General features: G+C 62.5%; 1 protein-coding gene across 1 annotated transcript in view; it reads right to left on the reverse strand.

The window, feature by feature from the left end:
* The window catches only part of KCNQ1 (potassium voltage-gated channel subfamily Q member 1), a 378447-nt gene that overhangs the window by 316647 nt on the left and 49800 nt on the right, over positions 1-12000 (reverse strand). The window contains exon 2 of the mRNA XM_018042975.1: positions 4250-4340. Within this exon, the coding sequence (XP_017898464.1) occupies positions 4250-4340 (91 nt within the window). The remainder of the gene's footprint in view (positions 1-4249; positions 4341-12000) is intronic.

Below are 12000 nucleotides of genomic sequence, written 5' to 3' on the forward strand. Positions count from 1 at the left end.
CTGAATTCAGGAACCGTGTCGGGAGCCCTGTTCCCCGGAAGCCGCAAGCAGGGCTCAGATCTCGAACAGGCCGTCCGCAGCCCCGGGACAGACCCCGTGGCAGCGATGAGACCCCACCCCAAGTGGCTTTTTCAGCCCCCCAGATCTCCCTGGTTCAGCAAAACACTTAATCCCTCGGAGGCCGCCTGAGGCTCCCTTGCCCAGAGCTGAGACAGCAGCTCTCCGGCCCCATAAAAACCAGCACATGAAAAGGCAGGAAGACATATGGGCTCTGTGGGAAAACACAGCTTCGAAGGACTTTTTTCCACCATTTAAGCACCGAGCTGCTCTCGGGGCCCCTCCTAGGCTCCGGGCTGTGGTCTGGCTCAGAGCTCTGGGTCCCGGCCAGCGGCAGCCTCGCGCCACGGGCAACAGCGCCACCTGGTGTCCTGCAGCCCCAGCCTGCGCGGCCGACCTCGGGGGCCTGCGACCACCGCCTCTGCAGCCCCTGCCCACACCCGCTCCCTCCGTCACGCCCTGCCTGGGGTCATGCCCGTCCCCAGCCCGCAGACCACAGCCTCTCCAGGGAGCCCCCGGCCACCGCCTCCACCCAGAGCCCCGGGACCCCGGGCCTGTCTTGCCCACTGCCAGCTGCAGGGGGTGGTCCCGGCCTGCCCCTGGAGGTCCCCCACCCAACCCACCTACCTCCTCCTCCCACCCTCAGGGCACCCCCTCTTGCAGGAAGCCCTCAGCATCCCTGCAGACACCCTGTCCGCCCCCCAGTCCCACTTCACCTCTTACCTCTTTCATGCCCCAACCCTTGACATAATTCATATCACAATTCATATCTTTCCTGGAGCCTGGGCCCCTGCGGCTGCATTCCTCCCGGTGACCCTGATACCCCACCGCCCGCCCCGTGGCCATGACTCCAAAGGTGGCTGGACATGGTCAGCTCAAACCCACCACAAAGGACCTGTTTCCACAGGCCAGTGAGTTACGAAATATTTGGGAACTCGGTACAGGCCATCAGAAGGTTGCATCTGAGGCCATCCTCCCCCAGGCCTTTGTTCCGCAGATGGGGAAGCCGAGGCCCAGGGCCCCACGGCAGCTCCGGGCGCCCCACAGAGCCCCCTTTGGGCTCCTGGACTCAAAGCAAAGTGTCCAAACCCAGAAGCACCATTGTGGGCCTGTGGGGGGTGCTGCCCGTGGGCCCCTGCCCCGGGGGGGGGGGGTGGGAGGCGGCAGCAAAGGAAGGAGACAGAGTCTGGGGCTCCCCGCTTCAGCCTGCAGACCCCTGTGCCCAGCCACTGGGGGGAGAGCGGGGCGCACTAAGGAGGGGGAGCCCTGGCAGATGGTGGTCGCAGGGGGCGCCAGCGGTGACGGCCGAGTGGAAGCCTGACCAGGCGGGCGGGAAGGCAGTCTCACGACAGGTCAAAGGGTCAGTCAGCCCGCAGGAGCCTGTGCCAGGGCCCCGAGGCAGCGGGAGGGCCCAGGGTCAGGGGTCAGCAAACTGCACGGGAGCAGAGGGAGCCAGGGGTGGCAGGAAGAGAGAGGAAGTGCACAGTACTGGGGGCCCAAGAGGCCCAGCAGATCCGAAAGCCCACCAGAGCTTCCAGAATGACCAGAGCTCGGTTTTGGAAAACCTCCCCCCCCCCGCCCCAAAGCCAACAGCTGCGGTGTGGAGAGGGCGCCTGGGGGGGCACGAGTGTGGCAGAGAGAATGGGGAGGTGTAGAACAGGAGACGCACCCGCAGCAAGGGCCCTCTGCTGGGAGGTGGGGGCTGCTCGCTGGCACACACCCCCAGGATCCCAGCTCCAGCTGAGCCCCGATCCTCAGCGGGGGTGGTTTAGCTGCTCAGTCGTGTCTGACTCTGTGTGGCCTACCAGGCTCCTCTCTCCATGTGATTCTCCAGGCATGAATACTGGAGTGGGTAGCTTTTCCCTCCTCCAGGAGATCTTCCCAACCCAGGAATCGAACCCGCGTCTCCTGAATCGCAGGCAGATTCCTTACCAGCTGAGCCACGGAGGAAGCCTCAGGAAGGAGACTGCAGTTCCGAGCACAGCCACCAGGAGGCGCGCGGACCTCAGCGATGCCCGGACTGTACGCGGTCAGTTCCTCCAGGAGGCGGGGAGACTGAGACGGTCGCGGGGCCCCTTTGCCACCACGCCCAGCTCTGGGCCGCCTCGCATCATGGAGCCCCAAGGAACCCAGTGTGACTGTGAGCAGCAGTGTCGGGGGGAGCTCCCAGACAGGCCAAAGGGAGAGGGGAGGCCGGGCCCGAGGCCGCCAGGGCCTGCCCCCCACCCCGGAGCTGCCCTGGGGTGACCCACACCCTCAATGGTCTGCTTTCCAGCCCCAGAGCCGGGCCTGGGATGCGCTGACATCAGCGGTGATTCAGGAACCAAAATCCCGTGTGGGCTGCACCTGGGGGCCCTGCCTGAGCCACAGGAGGGTGGGGCCAAGTGGCCTGCAAACCAGGACCCCCGGTGCTACAGGGCCCAGGCTGGGTGGTGGAGGTGGTGGGGGGGGGGCGGTTCCGGGGGCCCCTACCCCGATGGGACTCAATGTTGTGGGGGCCTCTCAGTGAACCTTCCAGCAGAGGGGGAGCCGACCCAGTCACTCAGGGGCCTCGTGGGCTGAGCTATGACCCCCCAGATCCCTCCTGTGGGATCCTGACCTCAGAATCTATCTCAGATGCAGCTGTGTTTGGAGACGGGTCTTTAAAGAGGTGATATGGTAAAATGAGGTCCCTAGGGTGGGTCCTCCTCCCACAGGACTGGTGTCTTCATAAGGAGAGGAGGTCACAGCACAGACACACACAGAATGACGATACACAGGAGAGGACGCCGTCCCAGCAGAGTCCTGCCCTCTCCCGGGGCTTGAAGGCCACGCCCAACCCAGAATGCGCAGCAGCCTGCCCGGGCTGGCGCGTCCCCTCAGGAGACGTGGAGAGCCCCCTCGCCCCGCCCCGTAAAGCCCGAGCGACCGAGGGACGCCAGTCTCCACACCCAACCAAGGCACCGGGCCAGCCCCAGCAGCAGTGACTCGAGACAGACGACTCCAGAGGGTCGGAGGACAAACCCCCGCAAACAGTAACGGAACAGAGGAAGTCACAGGCTGCACAGGCAACAACGGCAGTCGCCTTCCTAGACACCAAAAGCCTCCCGGAAACATAGCGGGAGAGGTTCCATTACCGATGGCAACAAACGGCTGTTAGCATGCTGATGATAGCAACAGCTGTCTAAAACCCACATCCCCAGACCACGAAGCCCTTCTGATAAACACACGCCCTGCCCGTGGACAGACCGACCCCAAGCCAGAGAGACGCTGGCCTCCCCAAATTCACACATCAGACACCGACAGGCATTTTCTGGGAGCCCAACAGCTGATCGTAAAGGCCACTGGGGAAAAGAGACAAGCAAGAATCTCCAGGGGACCGCTGAGAGAGAAGAGGGATCCCGAAGTTAACCGCACGGCGAAGCGGATTGTCGTGGAGGTGCACACGCAGCTGTGGACAGAACAGGAGGCCGCAGAGCAGAGCCCTGGACGTCCGGGTCCCCAGCTGCGTGGGGGAAAAAGACACACTCTGGAGTAAGTGGTGCTGGGGCCGGGGGCGAGAGGGACAGGGTGAGAGCAGACTGGATCCCTCCACCAGGATGTGCCCAATGAACCCCAACAATTTAAAGCCACAAGATCCACCCAGACAGCTCTAACCTAAGAAGGGGAAACTCCGTGAGCATGAATGCAGAGGCGTCGGGTGACCAGTGGAGCCGACTGCGTAAAGTACAACAGGCGCTGCCTCGAGGCACATCACGAGGACTCGGGGACCCCGGCTCACAGCCATCGGCTGGCGAGGGCAGGGGCACCCTGGGCCAAGGCTGGAGGCAGGAGCGGGGGTGCCTGCAGATCTGTGTGCCAGCAGGCCGAGCAGACCGCGACCCCGGCGCCTAGTGCCCACGTCCTCTCGTCCTTCCTTCCCTCCCAGCTCAGCCCACTCCTCCCGGAAGCCCTCCCAGACCACCAGGCCCAGGGGCCCGTCATTCTTCCGCCTTCTCAGGCCAGTGGTCATATCCTGGCAAGGTAGGGAGCCAGGAAGGCGGGGTCCCCACCGCCTCTAGGCCCCCAGTATTAGGGCAAGCCCCCAGAGCCAGCCCGCCGTGGGGCTCCGGCACAGGGTCCCTTGGGTGGGAGAGGCCAGGAGTGGCGGGCTTCACCTTGCAGCCCACCTGCCTGGGGGCAAGAGCGCAGGGCCCCTCACGCTGGTACGTACCATCCAGAAGAGGGTCCCTGTGGCCAGGGCAGCATACTGCTCGATGGTGGACAGCACGCTGAAGATGAGGCAGACCAGGACAATGAGGAAGCTGCGGGACAGGAACGCACGCAGTCAGTGCCGCGCCAGCCGCCCGCCCCGCCCGCTCAGACACGGCCCAGGAAGGGGCGCGGGCAGGGGGCTCGCCCACCGCCCAGGGACCGGGCACTTCCCCCCGGGGCCTGAGGGCTCCCAGTGCCACCAGCCCCGACCGCCAGGTGCGCACCAATTGCAGGCACAGCCAACAGCAGGCAGTCACCACCCGGCCAGGACGGGATGGGCTCTGACCCAGGCTACGGGCCGACGGGCCTCGGAGGCCCAGGCCGAGAAGCCAGGCGCTGCCCACGTGGTCTCCAAGGATCCAGAGGGGACATTCACGGGCAGAGAGCTGCCTGGGGAACACAGGGCCCGAGGGGCTTCCTCTGGGGTGGCAAACGTCCTGGACACAGGACGGCAGTTGCAGGCTCCATGGACGTCCCCACAACACGCGGCGTGCTCAACACGAGGGCTCGCCCAGACCAGGGGCGCAGGCAGCCGCAGGAAGCAGGCCCACACCACCCTCCAGCCTGCTTCCCCATTGACACAGCCCTCGGCTGCTTCCTCTCAGCAGCGGGCGTGCAGCCAGGGACTTGGGGTCAGCCCCAGGGCCGCCCAAGGCTGGACCCGTGTTCCGCCTCGCGCCCTCTCCTCCTGAACCCTCCTGCCTGCGGCCCACGGAGACGCTTCAGCACAGCCTGTCCAGCCACAGACACCGTCCCAGGAAAGGATGTCACCGCCGCCCACACTGCCCAGCCTCACTGTACAGACGGTAACACGCGTCCCCGTGAGACGACAGCCGCGTCAGCTGCGGAGAGATGCTACAGATGGGAAAACCGGGGCCCAGGCTCCACACTCCCTGAGGGTGAACCCCAAGCAGCCAAACCACGGCAGGGGTGAGGCCAGGCCCCGGGGAGGCTCAGGGAGCACGACAGCCTGGTCTCCTCCCGTCTGACCCTTCCCCTCCCCACAAAGGACATTTGCGGTGACACTGAGCGTGCCCCAGGCGACTCGGACAGTCGCCCACACCCAGACCCTTCACCGAGTCACACCTGCAAAGCCCTGCTTGCCACGAATGGTCACACTCAGGTGCAAAGGTCAGGACACCAACACCCCCGCTGGCCCACAGTCATCATGCCGACTCACTGGCTGAAGCCCCAAGCCACAAGCCCTGTGCCCCGTGCCACTGTCCCCAAGGCTGCAGTGAGACCCTTGGTGGGGAAGGTGCGGGCCCGGACCAAGGTCTGCGGGTCCTGCTGCCCACGGCTCCCCGGGTCCCCTACCTCCAGCCCCCGCCACCGGGACGTGCGTGAAAAGTCCTGAACTCTCTCCCAGTCCTGCCTCCTGAGGCAGAGGACATGGGCAGAACCCACGCGGCGCCTCTGCCCCCTCAAGGCGTCGCGGTGGGCCCTGCGGCCCGCTCGGCTGCCTCGGAGGCCTGGGGGCAGCGGTCGCTCTTCTGGAGGCCTGTCCCTGTTGCCTCTTACTGCCAGGGCGGCATCTGTTGGTGTCGGGACGACCTCGGCTATGCTCACGGAGCAGCAAGAGCTCGTTTAGAGCCGTGCGCCAGGCCGGGGCACAGAGGCCCTGGGGCGAGGAGGACAGAATCTTGCCAAGACGGGGGTCTGGCCACAGCAGCTCTGCCTGTGGACAGGTCTGCAGGGAGGGTACAACACAGGGGGCATCCTCGGCTCCTGCTCAGAGGCACACAGAGACCCACCCCACCCACACTGTGTGAACCTCGGCAGAGGCCCTGGGCCAGAGGGGGGGGGCCCCCAGGAGCACCACCCTGGGGGCCACTGGGCCTCCGGGCTCAGAGCTCACTACCCTCCACGCTGTGTCGGCCTCGGTCACGCTGTCTTCTGAAGGCTGAACAGCTCCTCAAATACCTGCACACGTGCTGGTTTCAGAAAGAATCATTTCACAAAGGGTGCTTTGTCCGCTCCGAGCGTGTGGGCCCAGGAGCCTCAGCAAGGCCAAGGTCAGGTCCTTGCCCTTGGGGTGTTGGCAGCAACCTGGGGGGCCTGGTGCTCCCCATCTGCCTCTGCAGGGCTGGCCACCCGCTCCGTCCCAGCTCGGGTCCCAAGGCTCCAAAGTCAGGCAGCCGCAGACCTCCGAGAGCTAGGGGAGCAAGGCCCAGGGAAGGGGGAACACCGCCCTGTTCTCTGCCCAGGTGTGCGAGTGGGGCTGGGTGGGGGAGAGGGCCCCTTGGGCCCCGGTGCTGCCCGACCCGACCTCCCAGGGGTGTGTGTGCCTGTGGGGGGCGGCCGTGGCTCAGGTGAGGACGATGGCCTGCTGATGCCCTGATGGCCAATCCACCCTGGGCGCACGGCCTCCAGCTCCTGCCCGAGGACATCCATGCCCTTATCAGACATCGGACATCATTTCAGCGTCTGCGGCAGCAGGTGCCCAGGAAACACAGAGGAATGCGGGAGCCGTGCCAGGGCACTGGTCCAGCAGGAGGGTGCGCCAGGGAACAGCGGGGGGCAGATGGCAGGACCCCACCCCCATGCCCACGGGCTGGGTCCCCAGTGGCACCGGTGCCTGGCAGGCTCAGCCCAGGCGGGGCAGGACAGACCAGACCCTCAGGGAAGTCCACGGGCACGGTCTCTCCGGCCCACAGGGAAACCTCTTTCAACCCTGGATGTTCCCCAGTGATGCTGAAAACGTGAATAAGAAGCACACGCTTCACGGGCAAGGGGAATATAGCCTGTTCAAGGCACACTCGGAACCCAGAAGTGACAGGCCTCTGCTGTCGGGCTCTGCGAGCTCTGAGCGAGGTCCAGGAGGCTGAGGTGTAGCACTGGGCCGCTCGGGGGGCGTTAGCTGCGCCCTGTCTGTGCGCTCAATTTCTCTGTGACCCCATGGACTGTAGCCAGGCCCCTCTGTCCAGGGGATTTCCCAGGCCAGCAGACTGGAGCGGGTTGCCATTTCCTCCTCCAGGGGATCTTCCCGACCCAGGGATTGAACCCATGTCTCCCGCCCTCGCAGGTGGATTCTTTACCACTGCGCCACCTGGGCAGCGTATTCAATATAGACCAATTACGTACTTGGAAAAGTCTTGTTGGTCCAGAAAAAAAGTTCTGTGTGAAGGGATAGACGTTGGGAACACTGTGCTTGGTGAAACACGCCAGTCACGGAAGGGAAAGGCCTGTACGATTCAACTTCCATGAGGACCCTAGAGCTGTCAGACCCACAGCAACAGAAAGCAGGATGGGGGGCCTGGCGCGGGGTGAGGAGGCGGTGCTTTGGGGACAGAGTGTGTCCCTGCTGTAAGGAGAGGCTTTGAGGATGGGTGAGTTAATGGCTGCACGCACAGCTCAGGACTTCGCAGCCCGAGCGGTACGCTTACACGTTGTCAGAGAGGAGGTTTCACACTACGCATATCTTGCCACAGCTTTTTTAAGTTAAGGAAAAAGAAACGGGAGACTAAGTAAATGACACGTACACACACGCCCTGGACTGCTGCCCGCACTTGATTAAGGTTATGAATGAGGCTGTGTGAGGTTCAAAGACCCGCCCTCCCGGCCAGGACCTTCGGGCCGATAACAGACAAAGGGCTTGTCCCGCCGCCTGAACCTCAAGGCCGAACTCAGAGCGTGTGATTTAATAGATTAGCTGCTGACGTTCAAACTCCGGCCGTATCGGAGGGGCTCCTCTTTGCACAAAAGTCACCTGGGAGATTCCAAACATCCCTGAGCAAACAGGACAAGGTGGGCTGGGGAGCCTGTGTCTGGACATGGACACCCCCGTGGCACTGAGCCCCCCGGGGGAGGGGGAGCTGGCCTCAGGTCCCACCAGCACTGTCCGTGGGGCTGGGGAAACACTCCCCAACAGAAAGCCAAGACACGCCCCACCCCGGTCCAGCCTGTGCCCAGCACTGCCCTGGGTGGAACAGGGTCGGGCACGTCGCCAGTCACGCCTCGGCCCAGGTGCTTGGCGCTGTGCACCCCCTGACCCCGTGCGGAAGGAGTCACACCGCCTCCAGGAGGAGACTCTGGGCTGCCCCTGCAGTCCATGCTGCCCGGCTAGGGGACCCAGGGCTCAGGGACAGCGAGGCCAAGCCAGCCCCAGCTTCAAGGGAGGGGCCGAGCCTCCCCAGGGCAGGGCCCTGCTGCCAGGGGCCAGGCCACCACTTAGCACCTCACAGCCTCCAAGGGGAGCGCCGCACACAAGGCTGAGCCACAGGGGTGGGGGAGGCGCTGCGTGGGCGGGCCGGGCCGGGGTGGAGACCCTGGGCCACTTCCAGCTTCCGGGGGCCCCGGGATCTCTGGGCTCAGGGCACGTCCTTCCAGTCTCTGCCTCCAATGTCATGCACCCCCCGCTGTGTTTGTTTCTTCTGTGGGTTTCTTCTGAGGACACCTGTCACTGAATTGCGGACCCCCTGCCCCAGAATCCAGAATCTTCTCCGCCTCAAGATCCTTAACATATCACCTCTGCAAAGATGCTTTTTCTAAATACCTAAGGTCACGTTCACAAGTTCCAGGGAGTCTTCCATCTCTAGGGGCCATTATTCAGCTTCTGTGACTGATCAAGGATTCTAATAAATGATGCAGATGGTGACTGCAGCCATGAAATTAAAAGACGCTTACTCCTTGGAAGTTATGACCAACCTAGATAGCATATTAAAAAGCAGAGACATTACTTTGCCAACAAAGGTCTGTCTAGTCAAGGCTATGGTTTTTCTGGTAGTCGTGTATGGATGTGAGAGTTGGATTGTGAAGAAAGCTGAGCACTGAAGAATTGATGCTTTTGAACTGTGGTGTTAGAGAAGACTCTTGAGAGTCCCTTGGACTGCAAGGAGATCCAACCAGTCCATCCTAAAGGAGATCAGTCCTGAATATTCATTGGGGGGACTGATGCTGAAGCTGAAAGTCCAATACTTTGGCTACCTGATATGAAGAGCTGACTGATTGGAAAAGACCCTGATGCTGGGAAAAATTGAAGGTGGGAGGAGAAGGGGACAACAGAGGATGAGATGGTTGGATGGCATCTCCAACTCAATGGACATGAGTTTGGGTAAACTCCGGGAGTTGGTGATGGACAGGGAGCCTTGGCGTGCTGCAGTCCATGGGGTCACAAAGAGTCGGACACGACTGAGCGACTGAACTGAACTGAATTAAATGAATACATCGCTTATGATGACGAGAACTATCAGCAAATCTTCAGTGAGTCTTTAAAAGCCAGCATCAGGCATATGGTAAAGTGCGTGTCCATGGTGCCCCTGTGAAACAGTCCAAGGTACGTTCAGAGCCTGCCCCTTCACGGCCTCAGTGCATCTGCAGAGACCCGAGTAAGGTCCCAGACTCCAGGGACTAGGATGCAGAGAGAGGTGTCTTTGCGAGGTCACGCACAGCTCAGTACCCCACTGTCCAGACCCCATCACGTCAGGGAGGGACTCGGCCCTTCACTCCCTCTCCCCTGACGTGCTGGGTGGCATCCAAGCCAGGGCTCCTGGAACAGGCCGCCCCGACTCTGAACCTCCCGTGAGGCATGTTCAGTGGCACCGGCTCCTATTCCTTTCAGAGGCTCCCTCAGGCGATGCGACCACTAGCCACGCAGGCACCAGTGGGCAGCTGGGCACGGTGAGGCCACTGTTCCCGCAACTCCAGGCTGCACTCTCTTGGAGTCCCACGCTCCAAGGTCCCATGAGCGCAAGATCCCATCAGACATATCCCAGAGCGCCTGCCCACAAGGAGCTCCTAGGAGACGAAGATGCTTATCCCTACCTCTCAACAGGGCTGTCCTCAGCCTTTCGGGCTTTCAGTCGACACTTTCTAAAAGTGACCTGGGCCGGGGACCCCAGAGACACAGGGCCTCTCACCTCGCACTCTGGCTGGGCCCTTGGCTATTCCTGTGCGCATAGCACCTCCTTAGAGGCCAGGGCTCCTCTGCCTGGGGGTCTCCAGCCCCATGGGACGGGCCACCAGGACTGCACCAGAATCTGCAGCCCACATCCAACTGGTCTCCTTGCCCAAGTCTTGACGTCCACCTGGCAGCTGGGGGCGATCCTGGGAGGGTGCAAATTCCACCAGCCCTCCAAGCTAAAGATTCTCCAGTGAAGTCTGAACTCCAAAGCCACCTTCTGGGGCATCCCCCTGCCCCATAGGCCTGGGCTTCCCTGAGAGAGGTGGGGGGCCTTCTGACGCCACAGCTGGGCCCTGTGTCCCCTGCCCTGCTCTCATCAGACCACTGGCTACCTGCTGCCCACTGCTGCCCTGATAGAGCAAGGGCTCTGCAGGCATAGGATGTCTGATGTCCACTTTAAAGGCCCCATATGGGACCTGGGACCTGAATGCCTGAACAGTTTAGGTTCAACTCAGGAACTCAGTGGACAGAATTATCCATGCCATCTCCTCCATGCAGGCCTCCAGGGTTCACCCAGAAGTGAAATCCTCTCGTGCCATTTTTTTTTCTCCTTGCCCTGCCCTGCCACATCCCACTCCAGTGCCCTCCGCCAGGGCCCTGCAGGGTTTCCAATGGGCCAGGACACCAGGTAGCTCTCCACGTACCCCTTCTCCCCCAGACTGCATGCCAACAGTGCCGGGCAGAAAGGAGCTGGGGGCGGTGGGAGGGAGCTCTGATGTGAGTGGGCAGCAGCCGCGGCCACCCAGCTGCCAGGAGTGCCGAAGACGCAGCGGGTGAGGCTCTGAGGTGAGGACCATGGTCTCGCTGCCTAAAGTCGGCCCAGAGGCAGCAGGGGCTGCCCAGATTCACCCTCAGCCCTCCTCCGGCCTCTTCCGGAAACCCAGGACAACACAGGTGAGGGGACAACTTGGGCACCAGGATGGGGTCACGTTCAGGAGGCCTGTGACGGGTCCACCGCGATGAAGCACCACCGTGCTCACCAAGGACTGGACTCACAGCTCCTGACTGCTTAGTGCGGATAGAAACCCAGCTCCACCCTGGCGCCCCCAGGCTGGGGGCACTGCAGGCCCCAAAGCCCGACTGCGCCCCCCCGCCCGAGGTGACAGGGTGCGGTGCCCCCAGCATGGGCCACGCCTTCTGCAGGGCAGGTGGTGGGACAGCCAGGCCCAGCCGAGCCCGGGGAGCAGCCAGGCCATCGCCCTGCCCAGTAGCCTGGCTCCGTCGAGGACACAGGTGGATGGCTGTGCTCGTGTACCCCACGCCCAGCATCCTCTCACTTCCCACGTGCGGCTCCACGTGAGGCCCTCATGTGTGCAGGCGGCGGGATGTCCCCCTCTGTCGATGGCCGAGCCGGCTGGGGGCAGCTGGGGGCGGGCGAGGACAGGCCTTGACAGAGGGCTTGACCACATCACCCTAAGCGGTCACGTCAGGGCCTTTCCTGGGCCCTAGAGAGGCAGCTGTAGGGGTCCCAGGGATGGGGGTCTCAGGGATGCGGGCGCTGTGAGGATGTACATGTAGGTCTTCTCGGGAATCCGTTACACGATCAGAAACGCAACAGCCGGGACTGCCCCCAGGCTCCAGTGGTTGAGATTTTGCCTTCCAATGCTACGGCGTGGGTTCAGTTCTTCGTCAGTGAACCAAGATCCCACACACCAAGCAACCAAAAAGTTTAAAAATAAATAAATTGGTGTCTTAAAATATTTTTTCAAAAGTCAACAAACCAAGATCCCACAGGCCAAGCAACCAACACATTTAAAAATAAATAAATTGGTGTCTTAAAAAAATTTTTTTTAAATAAAAGGGCCTTC

This window comes from Capra hircus, chromosome 29 (genome assembly GCF_001704415.2).
Source record: "Capra hircus breed San Clemente chromosome 29, ASM170441v1, whole genome shotgun sequence".
NCBI classification, from domain to species: Eukaryota; Metazoa; Chordata; class Mammalia; order Artiodactyla; family Bovidae; genus Capra; species Capra hircus.